Here is a 25,100-nt window from a genome sequence, read left to right on the forward strand (position 1 = left end):
TGGGAGTTTGAGAAGTTTCCATTCGAAAATTGTAAGTGAATTTCTTCTCATAAGGTTTTTAATAAAATTTTGTTATTAAAGCAGAATATTATTTTGATATGAAGTCATTGTAGGAATTTAGGGTTTTTGGAAAGGAGAGATCAAATCGTAAGAATTGAACCCACGAGGATGCAACAGAGAGGAAATTTGATTCAAGGTTATATTAAACATCAAAGGCCTGAAGAGTTCAAAGTGAGTAATTATAAAAGTTAAATTTCTTTATTTCATTTCTATTTTCATTTTTTGAAAGAAGTATATATGAAATTGTTTAGATTTATGATTTCTACTACTCTTGGAAATAATTACTGAAATAAGCAACGGTATGTACGAATACAATTATGTGAAAGAAAAATAATATGTATAAACGAGTATGTCAAAGAAATAGAAAGTAAAGTTAAGAAAGCAATCATACATATGTATATGATTCGTACATGCAATTATTAAGTATATATGTATATAAATGCATTTTACATGAATGTATGAAAAATAAATGAAAAGAAAATGAATATACATGAAAAGCATAGGAGTAACCCCCGTATGGTACTGGCTGGGGAAGCAATGTACCCGTGCATGAGAAATGGAAATGGAAATGAAAATGGAAAAGGAAATGGAAATGAATGTACCTTTGGTACATAGAAACGGTGCTCCTGTACAATTAAATGGGAAAAGGGGTGTATATTAAAGTAAATCTTTTACGTATGTAAATGGAAATGTTATAATGTGCATAATAGACCGTATGAAATAAAATGAATAGAAATTAAAGAAAAGTTTGCTACTTATTAAATGAATAGACTTGCAAAACAAATAAACTGTATGATAATTTTTATGTTAATAGTTAATGATTACCCACTAGGTTTACTTAGTAAACTCAACCCACGAGTTTAAATGTTTCAGGTAAGTTCCTAAGAAAAGAAATAGCATAAAGAGAATAACATGTTTATAGAAGACGTCGTGCAAATGACAACAGGTAAATTATGATTTTTTTAGTGGCTCTTCAGTTAATAGAAAAGTTTTTTGATGATGAGTTATTATTATATTGATGGAAATGTACTATCGTCTGACTTTTCGTACCCGCCTCGTTAGATCGAGCATCCGGGCCGGGTCGTGACATTGGCTTAACTAGTGTGCTTGCATCACAATGGGTCACCACAACTAGACCATGATTGGGAGGAATTAACCCCATCTAAAATAGATCTTTATCTCCAAGAAAATTTAGAGCATAGGCAGGTATTTATGCTAGTGAAACTTGGGTTGTACTTAAGAGAAATTTGGAAAATTTTAATTGGATGAGCGTACTTACACTTATCTTTAGTTACCCTAGTATAACCCACGGTAAACTTTAAGTTAATGGCCTTAAAGTAAATTCCAGCTGTGTAGACTAGCTTAGTGTGCTAAGTGTTAATTGGAATTGAATTGATCAAGTGATTTAATTATTAAGTAGGTTTAAATTCATCTGAACCCCACTTAGCTCAAATGAGCTATATTCACTCATTTGATTAAATTGACCTATCAAACATGGTAAAAAAGGATTGGGATGAACAAGGATTATGTCCCAAACATCCAAATTAAAATCGCTTAACAAGCTTTGGCTTTGATTTGATTTTGTCAATTAGTTAAGAATAATTCATTTAGAACGGTGAAGATCTCTTTTGGGTTCAAAAGAAACATGTCAAGCCATTTCAGTAAATTGACAAATTAAAAGTTGGCAAATTGGGTACTTTAGTTAAGCTTATAATTCAGAATTCCTCCCTCAAGTGTATCTCTCTCTAGTTTCCAGTCTATATAGCTTCTTTTATCACTTGGGTAGCCTTGATTATCAGAACATCTCATACCAATATACCATTAATATCTTGGTTTGGAGAGGAAGGGTTTTCATACTCATTCTCCTCAATCATGCATCTAGTCTAGTTTCTAGGGTAGAATATGACACAGATCGATATTGTTGTCAGGTTTTCCAATCCAGAATAGATTGATATGCACAATATGCTAAAGCAATAGCCTGTTTGAAGATTCTGGCTGGTATGACACTTTTGATAAGTTGAAAGAACAAGAATAAAGTTTTTATGGAACAGTATTCAACATGTTTAGTTAGTCTTTCTGGAAAAACTTCTAGCAAGATGAACTCTGCACTTGCGAGATAAACATACAAGCTTCACGTCAGTAACAAATCCCACAATAAACAAAAGGCTCAATCCTCATGAAGTGCTATATAATCATCGTCTTAAATAATTTGAATCTTAAAGCTAAACGTTGTAACATATGAATCTTATCTCAGGCTGATAAACATCATACACCAACCTTCAACAGTGCTCAGCTTCTTTGACTTGGCAACATCAGTTTGAAATTGCTGTAATAAGGAGTCAATTTCTTCAAATACAAGTTCTTTCGGGCGGTTCCCATCAATCTAAATCCTAGTACGAGTTAGTAAACTCAACAAACTAGCAAATTATTTTTTAATAGAAAACTGGACATGTACATTATCTTGATGAAGTAGATGAAAGGAAAAACCTTCTTTAACAAGTCCAAGTACGTAGACAGGATAGCTTCTGCATTTCTCTTATATGTCTCAAGACGTGAGACAACCTACCAATATCAGACGGTAGAAGTTAGTATCATATCGTAAATCAAAAGGACATGTTAAAAGTACTGCTTCCAAAATGATAGAAAACAACAAGACAAAGTAACTGCATTGACAGAAATTTGAGGTTGGTTAAAATTGCAATATTCAGTGCAAGCCGATTCAAGGAAAGTCAGAGCATCAATAACGAAATTCAATGAAGAACTAAGATGATGAAAAAAGTCAAGTTTAATGAAAAATGTCTATTACTGTCAGCAATTTCACTAAGGTTGCGTTGCTGCAAAATTTAAGTGTCCTCGTAACCTATGTTTTCCGCCGGAAAATGGAGCCAAAATGTCATAATGGAAATTGAAGAAAAAAAATGCAATTTGGTTAACAATACCTTTTCTTGAGTATCATCAGAACGGGTTGTTAGTCGTGCAGAAATTTCATCCGTCTCAGGAGGGAAGTTTTTAAGATGGTAAATTTTTCCGGTTACTGAATCCATCCTCCTACCCACACATCTGTCGATCAGAATTTCATCAGGAACCTAAGCATTAAAAGGTCAAATCATATGAAAGGTCAGGATGCAAAACTGCATAAGCTTTAACTAGTGTTTACGTGGACTTAAACCTAGACCATTGAAAATATGCAACAAATTCATTAGCATTTACATTTATCATATCAAGGGCATGATACCAGACAATCTCTATATAATATAATTTATTTCGATGAAATAAAAATTAAATTTACAAGTTACACACAATACAGTACAAAAAAAAAAATAAGATCTTAATAAAATCATTCTAAACCAAAGAAACCTAAAAAATTAGTTCTGAAATGCTAGTCAAGCTGTGCAAGATATTACTTTGTTAAGTTTATTGAGTTCATAAATGTAATACACATAAGAGATCTTCCTAGGTTTTTCATAGTTGTTATTGAAACTAGCATGTTACTTATCTTATATCCCTTGTTGATCTCAACTCAAATTCCCCAAAAAAAAAAAAAGTCTGCCGAAATTCTTGCTGAAATTCCGTGTACCTGTTCGGCGCTCGCGCCGCTCAATTCTTCTCCTGCGATTCACTCGTCTCGATCGCACTCAGGCACTCATCGTTAAAATAGGGAAGTAGACGAGGCTTTCATTTCCTCTTCTTCGACACAGGCTCCCATTCAATCTCACCCTGTCGAATTCCATCCTCCCATCTCCAAGCCCCAAACCCACAGTGAGCCGCTGCCACAAACCTAGCCCTCCAAGCCACCTCCCATTTCTGTTCAAGGATCCCGACGTCCAACTCCAGCAAGCCGTTCCTCCTCTGCCGAACTCGCGACCCAACCAAAGCCTCCAGCCTCCGATCCCACTTCAACAAACCACAAGCCATCCGCCTCTACCCGCGTTATTACCTCACACCAATCCGACTCTTCCCTACCCGATTTACCTCACACCCACCCTTTACACCAGATCCACCCCGACCTTCGACCGAGCCCTCTTGCCGCAAGTAGTCGCAACTACTGAGCAGCTCCCTCTCATGTGCCCGATCTTGTTTCTAGCCGAGCCCACAAATCCCTATCACCAATAGCCCTTGTCGCACCTCTCAGTCGAACGAATACCCAAATCTACCTTACACAAATTACCTGAACCGAGGTCAACCCTCATCTCCTCCTTTCAACCATACGTGAACCCCAACTCACATTTCCAATCGATCTTCACTCTTCATTCCTCTTCCTAGCCTATTACTGACCACACACAAACACTAACAGACCACTACAACAGTCGACCCCAGTCCAATCTTTATTCTTCTACCTGCTAAAGCCAAACTTCAGAATCTCAACAGATCTGATTTCCTCTTCCCAATCTTCACTCTTCTCCTCTTGCTTTCACAGAAAACTACAACAGCCGATCCCAGCCCAATCAACTGTTCGTTTCAAAAAGGTACCTCGAAGACCCATACACACTCTCGTAGTGTGGTGAGATTGAAAAACTACAACCACGGTGTCACCTGACACCTACCATAAAAGCTCTTGTAGCATTATGGGAAAGGCCCAGCTCCTCAAATTTTCCTAACCAAGGGAGATACCAGGAGGCTGCCAAAATTTGAACTTATAAAGGACCTGGACTTAAACAAAACGTAGAGAACTGAACATATAAACCGGACCAAAGTGAACAGAAGTTGCAATCAGAAGGAACCAGACATTAAATTAATAAATGCATAACCAAATTAAAAATACAAATGCTAAAATATGATTCGTGTCATTCAAGTGAACATTAATAAACAAACAGGGAATTTGTTGAGGACGGAACTTCAAGCAAATGATGTCATATTGATAATTGATTGAAAGCTATTATTATAAGCAAATTCTATCAAGGGAATATGATCTTCCCAGTTACCTTCAAGATCTAGCATACATAATCTCAGCAAATCTTCTAGTACTTGAATTAGTCTTTCTAATTAAGCATTAGTCTATGGACGAAATGCAGTACTGAACTATAATTTTGTACCCAAACTTCCACAATTTAGATGTAAAGCGTCCATCTCAGTCAGACATAATAACCTTAGAAATTTCATGTAATATAATGATTTCCTTCAAAAACAACTTAATTAATTTCTCAAGTGAATTAGTTTAATGGATAGGTAAAAATTGTATTGATTTTGTTAGTCTGTCAATCACAACTCATATACATCGTGCCCTTGTCTTGATCTGGAAAATCCTATAACAAAATTCATCGCTATATCTTCCCACTTTCATTCTGGTATTGGTAAGGATTGCAACATACCACTTAGTCTTTGGTGTCAACTTTAACCACTTGACATTTCTCACCACATCACTTTTCATTCTACGCCACCAAAATAATGCCTTTAAATTTTTATGCATCTTCGTGCTTCGTGAATGGATTGAACCTGAGTTATGGGTTTCATGTAAAATCTCTTGAATTAAGTCTGATTCTTTTGGTATCCACACTTCTGATTCTTTCTTGATCATCTATATTGAAATCCTTTCTTTTGCATATTTTCCATTCTTCAATAAATTTTTGATATTCAACACTAGTCTTTTGGGCTTCACTAATTCTTTCTTCTACGAATGGGAAAATCATTATTAGATTTAATAATTCTAATCCTTCTTCTTGAGTTAAGATACAATTTATATGTTCTCTAGACTTTATGCTTAATGCATCAACCACTACATTAGCCTTTCCTGGGCAATACTGAATGTCGAGATCATAATCATTTATCAATTCCAGTCATCTTCTTTGTCTCAATCAATTCCATCTGTGTGAAAATATATTTTAAACTTTTATAATCTATGAATATTTCACATCATACACCATATAAGTAATATCTTCAAATTTTTAATAGAAAAATAACTGCAGTCAATTCTAAGTCATGACTTGGATAATTTTTTTCATGAGACTAACTTTCTAGAAACATATATGAACAACTTTTTATTCTGCATACGCACAATCCAAACCTTTTAGAGAGGCATCATTGAATAGTTGAAATCCTACAAATTCTAATGGAATTATTAATACTAGTGCAGATGTTAAACACCGCTTTAATGACAGAATACTTTGCTCACAATCTCCAATCCATTCAAATTTATTATCTTTTTGAGTTAACCTAGATAAAGGCAAAATAATTTGAGAAAAATCATTTATAAATCTTATAAAATAACTTGTTAATCCCAAAAAACTTCAGACTTCTGTCACATTAGTAGGTCTTGACCATTTCACTATTGCTTTTATTTTTTCTAGACCTACTGATATACATTCACCACTGACAACGTGTCCTAAGAATGAAATTTTTTTCAGTCAAAACTCACATTTAGAATATTTAGCAAATAATTTACGTTGTCTTAATAATCCCAAAATAATTTTCAAGTGATATGCATGCTCTTCATCATTTTTTAAATAAATCAAAATATCGTCGATAAAAAAAATTACAAACTAATCAAGATAAAGCCTGAAAATTCTATTTATCATATTCATAAATACTGTTGGGCATTAGTTAAACCAAATGGCATAACCAAAAAATTATAGTGCTCATACTTGGTACCAAAAGTTGTCTTCTCAATATCACCTTCTTTCACTCTAATTTAATAATAACCATATCACAAATCAATTCTGGATAACACAAAAGCACCTACTACCTAATCGAATAGATCATCAATTCTAGGGAGAGGATACTTATTTTTAATGGACACCTTATTTAACTCTCTATAATCAATACAAAATTGCATTTAACCATATTTCTTATTGACAAATAACACCGGTGCACTCCAAGGAGATATATTGAGTATGATAAAATCTTTTTCAATTAATTTTGCCAAGTAATTTTTTAATTTTTATTTTTATAATTGGATTTGTCCCTAGTTGTATATCTATTGAAAATTATGTCTCTCTTTCTGGAGGCAAACTATCTCATTCCTCAAATAAAATATCTACATATTCATTTACAATGAGAATAGAATTTATCTCATCACTTATCTCTTTAGTAGTTTCCAACTTTGTTAAGAAAATTAATTCATCAATGCTTATACTTTTGTTCACTTGATTAGAAGGAATCAAAGATGAAATTACTCATTTATCAAATTGAAAATAAAATATCTTTTCTCCAGGCAAATCACATAGAACTCTTTTCTTCCAGCCTTCAATAGTAGCAAAGTATTTGATCAACCAATTTTTTCCCAAAATTATTTCAAACTTCACTAAAGGTAAGACTATTAAGTCTGATATGAATTCCTTATTGGCTATCACAATATTAACTGAACATGAAGCAATAACAATTAAATAATCTCTAGCAGGTAACTGAATACTCAGACCATGAGTAAAAACAATAGTTTTAACATGTAATTTTTTACATAATATTGCATATATAAAGGAATGAGATGCACAATAATCAAAAAGAACTCTAACAGGTAAATCTGAAATATTGATAGTACCCATCACCACTTATGAAGATTATTTGGCTTCTTGAGATATTAAAGCAAAAAAACTCGAGTTGGTGTTGATCTCACCGCTTTCCCTAATGCTTCTCCTTTTATCTTAAAAGTTGGTTGGCTCATTGGTAGCCTAGCTCCCTTGTACTGATCTATCATTTGAATACCGTTTAGTTCTCTAACTCTTTGAACATTTTTTGGAAAAATTTTTTATGACCCGACTCCCACATAAATAGCACTTTCTTAAATTCATTAAATAGTTTCCTATATGAGACTTTTCACAATTTGCACAAGCTATATGGCACGGAATCCTGCTGGTTGTTGTTGTTTACCCTGATGAAATTTCTACCTTTTGATTGATCACATCTATGATCAAATAATCTCTTTTTTGCTATCAACCTCCCCTTTTTGTATTACCATATCTATATCATGCTCAAAAAATCTAGCATTTTCAATGAATTCAGCAAAATCCTTTATGCGATAAAGAATTATAGATTATATCAATGAATCTCTAAGGCCCTTCAAAAATCTATAATATTTTTCAGTAGTATTGATAAGCTAAAAAGCATATCTCGATAAGGATGTAAACTCTGCTTTATATTGAATAATAGATTTGGCTCTTTACTTTAAATTAACAAAACTCTACTACATTGCCTGCCTTACAGAAGAAGTAACATACCACTCCCTAAAAACTTGATCAAATTCTTCCAAGTAATTAACTCCATTACTCACTCTTCAATTTTTTTCAGATGTTGTCCCCTCCGCCATCACTCTACCTGAACTTCCAACATAAAAATAGTAACGGATACACATATGCCCCCAGGACATTTCATCCCATTCAGAAATTTCTCAATCCTGGTTATCCAATCTTCAACAGCTTTGGCATCCACTCCTTTAAATAAAGGTGGCTTTAAACTCTATAAGAGTTTTAAATATTTGTCTACTTCCACATTGACATGAGCACCTGTATTTATATCTACACTGATACCAAGAGTTGTATGAGTGACTAGTATAGTAGCAGATAGAACACTAGGTGTTGCATGTCCTACCAGAGAATGCATCTTTTCCATCATTTGCATCATCATATTCATCATCTGCATTTGCATCATATTTCCTGACATTACACTGGTAAGGTCATGCGCCACTGGTCCATTGTTAATTATGTGTGTAGTATCTTCAACTGGTGTAATATTTTTAGGACCCTCGGGTACCCTGCTTGCAGAGATCACTAGTCATTAGTCCCCTCAGGTACCCTTTCAATAATTATATTTAAAATGCATTATATCATGATTTATACTTTTATATAATTATGCATACATATTAATATATCATCTTTATATGCTAATTACAAGCAAGATCAAAAATTAGACTTATTACTAACTTAAAAATACAATTCTCACATAGGCTGTGTAATAATTCAATCAAATCCAATTATCTTCCTTAAAACCACTAAATCTAATTAAGCTTCCATAATTAAATCCTTATAATCTTAATTCTTACTCTGATACCACTTTTGTAACACCCCACGGTACCTCTTACTAGTAATGTAGAGTATCATGGAGAAAAAATAATGTTAATAATTCTCAATATATAATATACTTCTTAACATTTTCATAATATATTCCACCCATAGTACCATACATGTTCTAAATAAATAAGAGAACCTAATTAGTCTCAATTATTTCACAAAGTAATTATAGAGCCACTAAGAAAATTCAAAACATCACAATAAATTAACAATCTATATATCTTAGATGTAGACTCACATAAATATTGTTAAACAGTAAAACCTAAATATTCATTAACATGAACCTAATCTGCTTCCACTTTTTTCTTGTCCTTTCAGAAATAATAGCCAGTATAAAAACTGATGAGCTATGAAGCTCATAAAGTTATGTAATTTAAACAAAAAATTAAATGCAAGATTATAGGGAATACATTATTGAAATCATAACTAAATCAACTCGTAAATATTTGCAAAACAACATAAAAAATATTTTTAAGATCAACTTTTATTTTATTTGAAGTCTGTACATAATATCATAATTAATTTTCTAAGATTCTGATTATCATTTTTCATATTATTAGCTTTCATAAGAATGTTCAATGGAGCCTAGGTAAGCCTAGCATTATCAACATTGAACTATATAGAAGTCTCTTTTACCTTTTACGGGATCCTTTTTGCCCCACCTGCAATGCAGACATCATATCATTTTATATACATATAGGTTCTTTTTGCTTCTTACGGGGTCCTTGTTTCCCCACCTGCAATGCAAGTATCATATTATTTCATAGTCAATCTTTCTTAATTTGATATTCATTAACCTTCAAATTTTAGAACTTGTATTTGTTTTGTCATACTTCATACTTCCATATAAGAATTTTATCTACTATACTAACAAAAAAAGAATAAATAGACATTACATAACTTAGTGCTTTCTTTGCAACATGTGATTAATTTGGAAAATATGTATCTATTCATTCTATATCTAGTCCTAGGTTTAAAATTGCGTAAATAAGCCTCGAGGCATTTTTCGTCCGTGAGGCGAGGCGTAAGCCTCGAGGCGGTGTGAGGCGTAAGCCTCACCGACGAAGAATTGCGTAAATGAGAATTTAAGGGTTTTAGCAAGTAAAAAATAGTAAGATTCTATCATACAATAAAAACATCTAAATGACAATTAAAATTAGGGGAAAGTAAGAAAATAGATGCAATAAAATCATGTCCCAAAGTACAAAACCACAAAATATTAGTCTATCAAAACTCCCAAAGTACAATTAAGAAAGAACATATATAATCCAATCATGTCCCATCACTAAATGGGTCTTCAAGGGAATCTTCTCACCCCTTCCTCCTCTCCTATAGAGTCCAATGTCTTCCAATCAAAGCATGCACTCATGAACAAGTAGACTAACACTAACAACTATTACTAAAGATGATGTAATAGAACAAAAAGTCGACTGCCGCGAGTCAAGGGGCAGCGCCCTGGGGTTTCCGGGGCAGCGCCCCTGCGGGGGTTTCCGGGGCAGCGCCCCCGGACAAAATTTTATTGTAAGAGATAATTTTGAAGTCTATTTGTTTTTGAAGTTCGTAAGTTTTTTTTATGGAAAATATCCAGGCATGTTCCTTAGCAGTACCGAGCATGTTACCTAGCGGTACTGACAGTACGAGCATGTACCTAGCAGTACCGAGCAAATACCAGCTGTACCGAGCATATACTGAGCGAGATACTGAGCAGTACCTAGCAGTACCGAGCAAATACCTAGATTATCCGAGCATATACTGAGCGGTACGAATATACTGAGCGGTACTAAGCATATATTTGAGGCGTAGCGCCTCAGCTTTAAGATTAATCTTTATTGTAAGAGTATTTTGAAGTTCTATGTTTTTTGAAGTTCGTAAGTTATTTTTTATGGGAATTCCCGAGTGGTACCTGGCATGTGTCTTATCAGCTCCTGTGAGCATGTACCTAGCGGTATCGAGCAAGTACGAGCATGTACTGCAGTACTGCAATACAAGCAATTACTACCGGTAAGCTTGTTAACGGCACATACTGAGCAATGTACTAGCAGTACCGAGCAAATACCTAGCTATACCGAGCATATACTGAGCGGTACTAAGCATATATTTGAGGAGTACGCCTCACGCGCCTCAGTCCAAGTGAGGCGTACGCCTCTGCCAGGAGAGGAATTGCGTAAGCCTCGAGGCGGTTTTGGGTCAAATTGCGCAGAGGCGCGCCTCAAGGCGCGTCTCTTATTGCACAATTTTAAACAGAGATCTAATCTTAAGTATAAACCATTCAAATTCAAATATAATTATTCATACTTGAATACCTAGCTATGAACATGCCTTAGCAAAATCATTAACTTTGACACATATTTCTCTTTAATTCAATTAATTACAAGCACACATGTATAAAAATAACAACATTTACTTTTTAAATTGAAATTGCATTTTTTATCTCATTGATGAGTTGTCGCCTCAAATCCGACATCTCGTGCCCTTTTCCTTTGGTAACTTATCTCAAAACCTCCCCTCTGTATAAACTAGTTGAATTTCTACAATACAATTGGAACAAATCTTCTTTAGAAACTAGTACTAACCTTTGGAAATCTATCAGGCCACTTCAATAAAGTCAACTTGCTTACCTCTTTTCCTTCTTCTTTTTTTTCCTCCACAGAAAATTCACTCTTCACTCGTTGCATCCCTTACCTTCACCACATATTAGGAATTGTCGAATTATATAGTGTTGATTTGCAAGCAAGCTTCCTCCCTAGCAAGGCAGCTCCCTAGACCCACCCTCTTCCGTTCTCTGCTACTCTCACTCACACAGAATTCACAATCCCAGCATCCCACTCCCTTAGTCTGTTTAAAGGCTTGCGTGAAACACACGTAACTGAATTCCAACTCCTTCGCAGCCCTCTGATAGCAAAATCAACAGTTACTCTATTCGCCCTAGCATTCATCTCTTCAGAAAAAATGGGAATTTTAATTTAATTAAACTAAATATTTAGCATAAATATTAATATTCACTAAACAGTAATTTTATTGTTAATACTAATTTAACAGTAAGTTCACAATAGACTTCTAAATAAGTTTTAAGTTATATTTAAATAAATTTTAAAATTTTCATACCTGAAAATTTTGGGTCTGACAGAACTTTAGTTTTGATATTTAGAGAAATAAAGAGAACTATCTAAATCTCTCCAAAGAAAAGACATATACTTGAAGCCACCAAGCACCAGGCAAATGAATAAAACTTCTCCATAAAATTATTTCATTCTAAAACCTGAAAATTATAATTCATACGAGCTCATATTCATATGCGTTACAAGAAAGAAAAAAATTAATGGGTTGGTGGACATTAAAGAGGAGTTCCACTACCAATTTTGACTATTTGTCTCATCCCTACCTAACAATTCCATGGCTAGATAGTAAATAAAATATAAATTATATTTTAAATTATAAGCTCATTATTGGGCTCTTGATTGGGCCCTTGTAATTAGACATTTTCATATATCATTTGTTGAGTTTTGATCTTAGCTCTTGTAATTGGGCTTTTAGCTTGATTATCTCTATCCACATGATATGCTACATCATTAACCTAACATAAATAAGAAATCATAGGGTCTTAGGAATCACAACAGAGGAGAACAACATACAGAAAAAAAAATTCATAATTTTGTAATAAAGAGGAGAAAAGCATATAATCAAAAGAATATAAAACATTGCATATTTGGAAGACTAGCTAGCCTAACAAAAGCAGCCAACAATCTTTAGGAAAATACTTTTCGTAATTATGTAAAAGCGTATATTTATAAGAATATAAAATATAACAGAATTGGAAGACTGGTTAGCCTAACATAAATAGAAAGAGAAATCATAGGATCCTAGGAATCACAACATAGGACAACAATCTGCAGAAACAAATGAATCAAAAACAAAACCTAGCAGTAGAAGCATTAAGTTTTAACATACATCAAGCACAATGTATATATCTGGTCTTATATTAACCCTTTCAAGGCTTTGTGCTTGTGAAAAGGTCCTGGGAAATCCATCAAGAAGCCAGCCTCTCTCATTTACATCAGGTAGCGAAAGCCGTGTTATCACCATCTATTATAAAGGAAACCTTCATTAGAATATATAGAAAACGGAAATTCTGTAAGAGCAAAGCAGGACACAACTCATCTGAATAAAAAGAAATGGCTTAAGAGAAAGGGCATTTACATCAGTTACAATTTCATCTGGAACAAGCATGCCATTATCCATGTATCCTTTTGCTTTCTTTCCAATTTCAGTGCCGGATGACACTTCAGCCCTCAATATATCTCCAGTGGAAATGTGCACCAATCCATACTGAAAGAAATGCAAATAGTTATGCTAAGAGAGCTATATCATAGCTTCATGAGAACGATTTCTAAGCAATAAGAAAATTATTTCTTAAACTTTATTTATATACTGTTAAGAAATAGCGTGGCAAAATTGAATGAAAGCTTTAGAAAATAAGCATTCATAATAATAGAAGATTGCATATTCAAAATTCAGAATGTCAATTCCCGACATAAAACCATTGGAAATTCAGTATAAGAGAGGGGGGGAGGTTTTGGCGGGTTTGGGATATGAATAAAAAGCAGACAGGAGAAAAACTGATTTGTGTCCTGCTATCATCCTTAATTGGTTTAAATTCCCCAGATGTTATTTGTTTTGGTTCCTATCCTACCCTAGAATTCGGTGAACAAGATTTGTCTTCTGAGGTGAGTAGGGCTAAATGTTTACAGCATTTCATCGGTATTGTGATATGCATTAGAGCATTGTTGGCTAGATTTTTTAAGTTAAGGAATGGATATTCAGCAATTGTGTTCAATAAAAAAACTTGTGTAGCTTGGTACTATCTATAATGGTAGTTGGATTAGATGCTCTTTTTGTAGAGCTCGAATAACTGGGATGGTAAGTCAAGTGTGCTGGTCTGGGTTAACCTTCCCGGTTGGACTAGTCTATGCCGATGGTCAGTTAGCTCATTGCCTTGATGGTTTGCTGCCTTGAAGAATCAGTTTAGTGTCTGGGCTTGAGTTCTGTATGCGGCGGTTGGTATATTTTGCTAATTATCTAACTCATTGCCTCGATGTTTCTCGTAAAATAGGTAGGCAGCTCATAATTCTTTGAGTGATGAGCTTAACCTCTTGTGTGAATCCTATATTTTTTTAGTAAAATTTTTATTATTTCTTTATAAAAAAAATCAAAATGCCTTATTCCAACAAGACAACGTTTGTAGCATGTCGAATCCACTTTGTTTATCCATTTTGACTTCTAATAGAGTTGCCCCGAACACAATTAAATGGTGGAAAAAGGAACTTGCCTTCTCAACTATCATTTGGCACTGAGTTCCTTTCCCTGACGCCGGAGCACCGGATATCATCACCTTCAATGGCTCGACTCTGGCGCAGGACACCCTCAGCCTCTGCTAGCAAATGCCTAAGTTAGGAACACCATTTCAAATAAAAATTAAGGCAATAAAGCATTTACAGCTAGCAACCTTTTGCTTTTTAGGGCTTTTTCTCCGAGGACTCTCGGAATAGACGGGAAGGGAGTGACGGTCATGAGAAATTGAAAGAGGGGAGCAAGTGAAGGAATAGAAAGTGGAGAAAGGTAAAGCAAACGAAGTGGTGCGGAGAGGGACAGATGACATGAAAGCTAACTCGCAGTGACTACCGGAGACTGCCGTCCTCGACGCTCCCTGATGCAGAGCCATTCTCTCTTCCTCTCTCTCCCTTTCTCTCTATCTCTCTCTTCAGATTAGCGAAGCCTGCCTTGACGTGACGTTCGGATGTACCATGCGTCCAAGATAACAGGATCATTGACCACCATTCGTTGGCGCTTGTGCTTGGTCGAATGCAGCACGCACTGTGCACAAATTTTTCTTAAAAAGAGCAGACGCTGAAGACAGAATAAATTCTACATTTATTTTAAAAGATGTGCAATAAAAAAGAGTATTACATATCTATCATTGTATATGTCTAATATTTAAAATTTTAATATTATATGCATATCATCCATAGTTTAATTACATATCAAATATGAGTGGTATAAATGAAATATATGAGCAGTGAGGATGAAATATGTATGACATATTTGATATTAAAATAATATAAGATAGTATGTATATAATATTAAAATTTTAAATGTCAGACATGTAAATAGAGAAATATAAAATAATATGTACATAAATCCCCTAAAAACAATTATAAATCATATTTTAATTAAATTTTTAATAAATATGGCCACATAAAATTTTTAATCAGTTTTCCAAATACTCTAGGCATGAAAATGGTGGTTTTATATGATTTATAAATATTCTTTAAAATATTGATTTATATATGAAAGATATATGGCATGACTTAAATTTTTGATAATCTCAAGAAAAAGTATTTATATGTATCTGATTAAATTCTATTATGTCTTAGAAAAAAAAATGATAACAAATTATTTTTTGAATGACTCCATCTTACGTGGTTTAGTGAATGACCCCATCTTACATTGTTTATTGAATGACCCCATCTATATTCATACATACCACTTATATATTATTTTATTTCATACTATTTACATATCTAACATCTAAAATTTTAATATTACATTCCTACCGCTCATATAAAATGTTAATATAAAATATATCACTCATATATTTTATTCTTACCACCATACTGAAGCAACCTTCAGGTTAGATGTATAAACAGAGATGTGAATTGTAAGTTTGTCTCTTAGTAACTTGAATCGATGTATAGAGAGCGGTTTAGTGAGTATATCACCCTGTTGATTGAGAGAATTGATGTGCTGGACTGCTATTTCTTTGAAGAGAATGTGATCTCTAATGAAGTAATAATCTATCACAATGTGCTTTGTCCTTGTGTGGAAAATGGGATTGTTAGCCAAGGCTAGAGAAGATGTGTTGTCACATGAGATTGTGGTAGGAGAAGATGTTGAGACTTGAAAGTCATTGAGAAGGCCTCGTAGCCAAATAATATATAAGGTGGCTTAGCGGCTTGAGTGTAACTTGATCATTCATCAGACATTGCCATTCTCCATTCTGGTAGCTTGGCGGCTTGAGTGTAGCAAGTTGGGGTTAAGGCAGGTTGGGTTTTACCTAGAAGATCAAGGTGTTGTTTGGGTTTGAGGTGACCATTTTTGTATCTTGTTAGCATTGGATGATGTGGGAGAGGTATAGGAATGGTAGAGGTATTGGGTGGGTTAGTGATGTCTGTTTTAGAATGGGATAATGGTTCGGGTGAAGTGGCAGAAGAGACTGGTGGGGAGGTGGAGGGATGATCGATCGGTTGAGGAGGTGATTTAGGTGTTTGGGAAGGTGGGGTGTTTAAGGTGGAGATAGGAATGAGAGTGAGAGGGGAGTGGATATCATTGATGGAAGGAAATGAAGATGATGTATTTGAACTGAGATAGGGAAAGTTATCCTCATGAAATATGACATGATGAGAGATGTGGATTTGGAAGTTTGTAAATTGAAACAACAATAGCCTTTGTGTGAAGAACAATAGCTAAGGAAGATACATGCAGCTGAACGTGGATGAAGTTTGCTAGGAGAGAGTGAGCGAAGCCAGGTATAACATAGATAGCCAAATGTTTTGAGGTGTGCATAAGATGGTTTGTATCCATGTAGGAGATTGTATGGGTTGTCAAAGTGAAGGGTTTTGGAAGTGAGACTATTGATTAGATAATTGGATGTGAGAAGAGCTTCTAACCAGAATTTGAGTGGGAGATGGGAGGCATGTTGAGATAGTTGCTACTTAGTTTTGCATGTTTAATATTCTTGCAACTTGTATGTTTTTTATAATTTCAAATATTATTGACTTGATTATTATTTCTCCTAACATATTTTGGAAGAATTATTTTGCTCTTGTGTGTACTAACATTTTAGAAAAATCATACTCTGGATTGTTGAAGACTTCAAATCAAGATTAATTTAGAGTTTATTGTGATTGAAATCTACATTTTTTATTTTATTGAGTCTTAGAGTGTGTGATTGTAATTGAGTAACTAAACACACATACTGGGGGAGAGTTTTAAAATTCATATTTTTAACTGATCGTATTGTATGATAGAACTTTCATACGGGACGATCTGATCAGTTATTTTTCCCAATGAGCAATGGAACGAACAGAAATGAAATTATTTTTTCTAAGTATGGTTCGTATGGGACGATCCCACTTTCGTACAAGGATGAATGTCTTGGGTTCATTCATAAGAACTGTTCGTACGGGATGATCGGACCTTCATACAGGAACGAACATCTTGGGTTCATTTACAAGAACCGTTCGTACGGGACGATCGCACCTTCGTACAGGGATGAACGTCTAGGGTTTGTTAACGTACGAAAAAAAAAATTCTAAGTCTTGATCGTACAGGACAATCCTAGATTTATACAGGGATGAATGTTTCGGGTCTATTCTCAAGTTTGGATTATATAGGATGATCTAACCGTTATATAGGGACGAACGTCTAAGGTCTGTTCTCGCTCAATTCGTCTTGACGTTTCATACAGACAAACTTTGAAATTTTTCTGTTCATCCAAAGAAAACTTAGTTTGTACCAAACAATGATCGCGTATGAAATAATTTCGTACTGATTCACAACTTGTTCGTACACAACAGTATTTGAACTATTCGTATGTACAAACATACAATCGTAATATATAATTGTGTACGTTCAAAATTGAAAACTTCTATTTTTTTTATGATTTTTTGTGTCTTTTGTCTAAAGGGTCCACTAAAATTGATGTGATAGAGTCTTGTCTATGTGATTTTTCAAGGGCAATTAAAGGAGAGAGTGTGAGAGAGTGTTTGAGAGAGATTTCTTGCAAGTGGAGTGTGAAGGGTTCACAAGGTTACTCAAAGGTAAGAATCTCCTTATAATTATGGTTATCACTCTTCCTCTTGTCTTTCCAGATTACTCGTGAGAAGATCTTCGGATAAGATCCGGTACTCTGCCGACACTTGGAGGGTGTGAAAGGAGGAAGGTTCTCTGCCTACACTTGGAGAGTGTGAACAGTCGAAGGTTCTCTGCCTATACTTGGAGAGTGTGAATAGCCGACGGTTCTCTATCGACACTTCGAGAGTGTGAACAGACGACAGTTCTCTGCCGACACCTAGAGAGTGTGAATAGATGACGGTTCTCTGCTGACACTTAGAGAGTGTGAAAGGATAACGGTTTTCTGCCGCACTGAGGATTAGTGGAAGAGAGTTTTGTAAAGGCTTATCTGCCTTGCTGTGGGGGCAAAAGAAGAGACACTTATGGTAATAGTGGAATAGCTGAAGAGGGAGTCTTCAGGGAGTGGATGTAAGTCGTGTTTAATCGAACCACTATAAATCTTTGTGTCATTTAATTTTTTTTTTCTGCTTACTTAATTCTGTCATTAAAAAATTTTATTTTGAAGCTTTAATTAACTTGCTTAGTGAATCAATCGGTTTCAAATTTTCAAATCCAAGAGTAATTTTTAATTACCAGTTCAAGATTTAACAAGTGGTATCAGAGCTTTAATTCAAAACCATAAGTTTAGACCACTTTTTGAAAAACAAGTATGGCTACTTTTGGAAATCGGAACACCAGAAGGTTACTCGATCACTAGACCTCCTTTATTTGATAACATCCCTTTCAATTTTTAGAAAATACGCATGTCTACATTTTTACAGTCACTAGATTATCGTATGTGGATCTTAGTTCAAGATGGGTATACAAAACCAACTATATTAGTTGATGGTATTAGAGTTGAGACACCCTTTACAGATTGGACTGTAGAACAATGTGAATTAGCACAACTAAATGTAAAATATTTAAACAGTTTCTTTTATGCACTTAAGTTAGAAGACTATATGCGGGTTTACACTTATAAAAGTGGAAAGAACATATGAGATAGACTTTGTATTACTTACGAAGGGACTAATGAAGTAAAATAATCTAGATTAAACATCTTGTTACATGACTATGAATTATTTCGCGTGAAACTCAATGAATCTATTTCTGACATATACATAAGATTCACCCAGATAGTCACTTTTTTACATGCATTATGTAGGGAACTAATTAACACTGAAATGATTAATAAGATTCTTTGTTGTTTGCCTACTGCATATGATGCTAAAATAGCTATAATTATAGAGTCTAAAGATTTGAATGTTTACTCTATTGATAATCTTCTTAGTTCGCTAATTACCTACGAGTAAGGAGTGAGTCAAAGAAAGATTGATGTAGGTGAACATTGATAGGAGAAGAACATTGCACTGAAAGTAGAGGAGTCGGAGAGTGATCTAGTATAACCTGAGGATGAGGATGACATTTCTTTAATGACTAGATAATTTAGGAGCTTTCTTAAAAGGAAGTAGAGGACGCCAATAGTGGAACAGAGATAAATTTAATAAGAATATTAAGATTTCTAATGATGTGATTTGCTATGAATGCAGGAAACTTGGACATATAAAATTGGAATGCTCAAACCTAAAAGCCACTCCTAACAAGGAGAAGGTCGAGGAGAAATCAAATGTGAAGAAGAGCAATAAGAGATTCCAAAGAGCTTTTTGGACAGACTTGGCTTTGGATTCGTTAGAAACTAAAAAGGAAGAGGAAATCACCAAGATGTGCTTAATGGGCGACAATCTTGATCAGTCAGATCAAGAAGAGATATGTGACTTAACTTATACTGAACTGTCAGAAGTTTTTAAAAGGATTCATGACGCATATAGGAAGCTGAAGAAAATGCATGCTAGTCTAAATTTAGAATTATAAGAACTACAAAGAGAATATAAAATTCCTAGGAAATATCATGCATTGATAGATAACAAACACATGAGCTTACTTAATAAATATGATAACTTGAATAAGGAGAATGACATCTTAAAATCATCTTATGCTAATTTATAAAAAGATTTCAAAAATTTTAAGGATGGTTCTGAGACTAGAGAGCACTATTTAAATTTTGATAAACATATGTTAGAAGATTTAAACACATTTTTGAAGTTAAAAGTAAAAGCTCTAGAGAAAAATAGGAAATCACCAACACTTGAAGATTTTATTAATCCTATTTTGTGTCCAAAATATTTACAATCCAGGAAGAGATTAAATAATTATAAAAAAATTATGAAACCCATTTCCTAAAGTTAAATATTATTCTTGTGGCATGTTTGGACATATAGCACACACTTGTACTTTGGATAGAAAAACTTATTTAGTATGAAAACCTAATATGCATAAACCTAGACATATCATACATGTATCTAATTTTATTTTGTCAAAAAGAGAACCCAAACTTATTTTGGTTCTCAGGTCTAACATTTGATAGTTTTGCAGAAATGCTCTCATATAAGGCCTCATGCGAGCATTTGGTACCTAGACAGCGGTTACTCAAAGCATATGACTGGAGACACAAAATAATTATTTCGCTGGAAGCCAGAAGTGGAGGTAGGGTTACACTTGGAGATAACACCACTAAGAAAGTGGTTGGATCAGGTATGATCAGAAACTTGACAATTTTTTTTATTAAAAATGTGTTATTTGTATAAGGCTTAAAGCATAATATGTTGAGTATTAGCCAGTTATGTGATAAAGGATATAGTGTAAAATTTTTTCCTACTAGCTGCATACTAAGCCTAAATGAAAATGATATTTTGCATGGATCAAGGATGAATAATATGTATATGCTAGATTTAAATTGTATAAAAACTCCTAATGCTTTCTATTTGAAAAATATTTTTGATGAGTCATGGTTATGGCATAGGAGACTTTGTCACTCTAGCATAAAAAATCTTAGGAGAATTACCTAAAAGAATTTGGTTAGAGGTATACAAAAACTAGATTTTATTAAGGACCACCTTTATGATGCTTGTCAATTAGAAAACTAGTGAAGTCTTCTTTTCATTCCAATAAGGATCTTATAACTAGTGAACCTTTAGAGATTTTACATATGGATCTTTTTGGTCCAGTTGGAATTGTAAGTCTAGGAGGAAAGGTATACGGATTTATGATTGTAGATGATTTTTTAAGATTCACTTGAGTAAAATTCTTATATCATAAGAGTGATTTATTTGAGGAGTTCAGAGATTTTTCAACTTGGATTCATAGAAAATTAGGATGTGAGATTTTAACAATCTAAAGTGATTATGGCGGTGAATTTGAAAATAAAAAAATTTTAAATTTTTTGTAAAGAAAAAGTAATTGATCATAATTTTTCTGCACTTAGAACCCCTCAACGGAATGGGGTAGTCAAAAGAAAGAACAGAATATTAATTAAAGCCGCTTGAACCAAATTGCCAGAATATTCACTTCCTAAATATTTTTGGACTGAAGCGGTTAGCACTGCATATTATGTTCTAAATAAGATGAACATCAGATCGAAATTAAATAAAACATCATATGAGCTTCTTAAGGGGAGAACACCTAATTTGTCACATTTGTATGTTTTTAGATATAAGGTATTTATTCATAATAATAGAAAATCTATCTTAGAACAATTTGATCTAAAATCAGATGAATAAATTTCTCTTGGATAGTCTAGTGTTGGAAAATCTTAAAGAGTATTTAACAAAAGAACTTTGGTAGTTGAGGAGATCACATATGTTGTGTTTGATGAATTTGAAATTTTGGAATAGCCAAATTTGGAAGAGGATGAAATAGAAAATAACTCCTAAAAGATTGAGAAAATTATTTTGGATGAAAAGTTGGAGATAGAAAATCTAATGCCTAGAGATTTGAGATTTTTAAAAACCACCATAAGGAATTGATTTTAGGTGAACCTAGTGAGGGTGTTAGGACAATATATGGACTAAGCAAAGAAGTCAATTATTTTACCTTTAATTCAATGATAGAACCTATAAATATAAATCAAGCACTTTTGGATAAATTTTGAATTTTAGCAATACAAGAAAAATTAAATCAAATTGTGAGAAATAATGTTTGGGAATTAATTGCAAAGCCAAATGATCAAAGTATATTTGGAACTAAGTGGGTATTTAAAAACAAAATGAGTGACTCAGGAGTTGTCATTATAAATAAGTCTAGATTGGTGGCTAAGGGGTATAATCAAATTATAGAAATTGATTTTGAGGAGACTTTTGCCCCTATAGCGAGACTTGAAGCAATTAGGATTTTGTTAGCCTTTGTCCATTTTAGAGGATTCAAATTGCTTCAAATGGATGTTAAAAGTTCTTTTTTTAAATAGGGTGATTCAAGAGGATGTTTATGTCAAACAACCTCCATATTTTGAAAATTCAAAATACCCAAATCAAAATTTTAAATTAAAAAAGGCATTGTATGGATTGAAATAGGCACCTAGGGCTTAGTATGAGAGGTTGAGCACTTCCCTACTTGAGAGATCTATTAAAAAAGAAAGTGCGGACACCACTCTCTTTGTGAAAAAATTGGGAGACGATATACTCATTGTACAAATTTATGTTGATGATATCATTTTGGATGTATAAATAAAAAAATTTTTGATGATTTTTTTAAAATAATAAGTAGTGAATTTGAGATTAGTCTAATTGAATATTTAAGTTACTTTCTAGGTTTTAGCATTGAGCAAATTGAGGAAAGAACATTTCTTAGTCAGTTGAAGTATGTTAAGGATATCCTAAAAAATATAAAATGGATAATGCTAAACCTATTAGTACACCTATGAATTTCTCAGTTCAGTTGGATAAGGACCCAAAAGGAAAAAAATGTTGATCAAAAGAATTTTAGGGGAATAATTAGATTTTTGCTTTACTTGACTACTAGCAGACCCGATATTATGTTCAGTGTTTATTTGTGTGTTAGATTTTAATCAGATCCAAAAGAATCACGTTTGATAGCAGTGAAAAGGATTTTGAGATATCTCTTGGGAACTCAGAACTTAGAGATTTGGTATTCTAAGTTTAGCTCTTCATTTGAAATAATTGGATATTCATATTCGAACTTTGTAGGTTGTAGGGTTGATAGAAAGAGTACATTTGGAACATGTCAATTTATTAGAAATTCTTTAGTTTTTTGGTATAGTAGAAAATAGAATTCCGTAGTCCTATCTACTACTGAAGCTGAATACATTGCCTTAGGAAGCTGTGTGGCACAAGTTCTTTAGTTGAAATAGTAGTTGATTAATTTAGGATTTATAATAGACATAATTTCAATTTATTGTGATAACACTAGTGCCATTTATATTTTAAAAATTCTTATTTAATATTCTAGAACTAAATATATAGATATGAGGCATCATTTCATAAGGGATCATGTATCCAAAAGAGAAATTGAACTGAATCATATTTCAACTGAAAATCAACTTGCATATATTTTTACAAAACCATTACCTTTAATACCTTTAACACATTAAGAACAAGGCTTGGTGTGATTGATTTAAATGCTTAATTAAAAATTTTCTACAAACTTGATATGCGTATTTGTGTGTTTTTCTATTTTTGTATTTTATGTGCTATTTGTATTTGTGAATTTGTGTTTTTGTATTTTGAGTAATTTTGAAATGCTTTCACATCAAATTTCCTATTTCTGATCAATCGTGCGAATTTTTCTAAGTGTTTTATTCATAATGTACGAAATTATTTTCATCATGTACAAATTTTATAGCATTTGGATCATTGTTTTGAAATGATTGCATAATGTTTTTCATTTTCTATACATATAATATTGTACAATATTTATATCATCCCAGAAGATTTATATTATTTTGTATGTATTCATGTTGATGGTTATACGAGCATAATCAGTTATTATAACTGATCGTATGTACGAACCTGGAGTTTGTGTATACAAACCACATGTCATTTGATATGAGGGACAAATCAAACCTTCATTAAAATGATCTTAAATAACTGATCGTCCCGAACGAACACCTGTTCATCTGTACGATTGTATGGCCAAAAAGTCTGTATGAAATGATGCCTCATAAATTATGTGATTACGAAAAGTCATTTCATTTCAAACGTATTTGTTCATACATACAAAATTTATTTTTGTACGTACGAACTTATCAACGTACAGTACAAACCTGCTTTCGTACGTACAAATGATCATTTTTCTTTAAATAAGAGGGATTTAGAATTCAATTTCATTCACTTCAATAGCCTCTTCCAATCCTTCTCAACTTAGCAATGGCCAGTTTTAGCTAGCGGGGTAGACTCACTAAGGGACCATCCTCTAGGTATGTAGATGAAGAGTTTCTATCCAAGGCTAATGTGGATTATTTTCTAAGGTTTGTTTCTACCAACATTACACCCTATAGAATCTTAATACAAGAAAATATACATTTTCAAGTCTTGCCCCTTTTCGTTACTACCCAATTTTCCTTTATTCTTACCTTGATTTATGCTTATAATAAGGAAACTTTTCACTACTTTCTAATAAACATGTCCTTTTGTTCTAATCAAAGTAGGATAAGATCTCTTGTACTGAAGAAAAGGGTAGAAATTAATAAGGAATATTTGGAAGCATTTTGTATTTAAGGACTGAAGGTGTTAGAGCACACACTTTGACTTCTACATTTTATTTTGACTGGACTGAAATAAATAAAGTTATTAGAGAGATTGAACAAGTATGTCATTTGCCTAGGGTCTCTACTTTGAACCAAAACGTAAGGATTATTCAGCATGTTCTTAGAACCTCCATAATTCCTAAAGCTGGTGACCATATCAATATTACTTTTCTTCTATCCACTGTCAATTATCTTATTAAGACTGGACAACCAATTGATGAAGCCCAACTTATTATTGATTATAATCACGAGCTTTCTGAAATTGGACATATCTCACATAAGAGGAAGAAGAACATTATTTTAGGACACCTAGTGACATATATCCTTGAGAAGAAGTATAGTCTTGTTCATCCTGATCCTCAACTTGAATTGCCTATCTACTTCACTGATGCTTCATTTTGAACACTTTTTGGGAGAGATGATATAAGTGAGGATTCTGAGGGAGAAGGGGGAGAACCTGCACCTGCACTTGCTCATGGACCTTACTTTTAGAAGATGGTCTAGCATTTTGACAGACCAGAGAGTCATTTTAATCAGCACTTTGATCAAATTTAGAC

General features: G+C 33.5%; 1 protein-coding gene across 1 annotated transcript; it reads right to left on the reverse strand.

The window, feature by feature from the left end:
- Positions 1-2,337: 2,337 nt before the first annotated feature.
- LOC110103706 (probable adenylate kinase 5, chloroplastic) lies at positions 2,338-14,932 on the reverse strand (the record flags this gene model as incomplete). The annotated part of the gene is given in 7 exon segments (XM_020832518.2): positions 2,338-2,443; positions 2,548-2,622; positions 3,000-3,146; positions 13,005-13,139; positions 13,254-13,382; positions 14,383-14,484; positions 14,560-14,932. Coding segments are annotated over 7 exon segments (910 nt in total), but the record flags the coding sequence as incomplete, so codon positions are not given.
- Between the last annotated feature and the right edge of the window lie 10,168 nt (positions 14,933-25,100).

Source organism: Dendrobium catenatum, unplaced genomic scaffold, assembly GCF_001605985.2.
Source record: "Dendrobium catenatum unplaced genomic scaffold, ASM160598v2 original_scaffold_268816, whole genome shotgun sequence".
Taxonomy (NCBI): Eukaryota; Viridiplantae; Streptophyta; class Magnoliopsida; order Asparagales; family Orchidaceae; genus Dendrobium; species Dendrobium catenatum.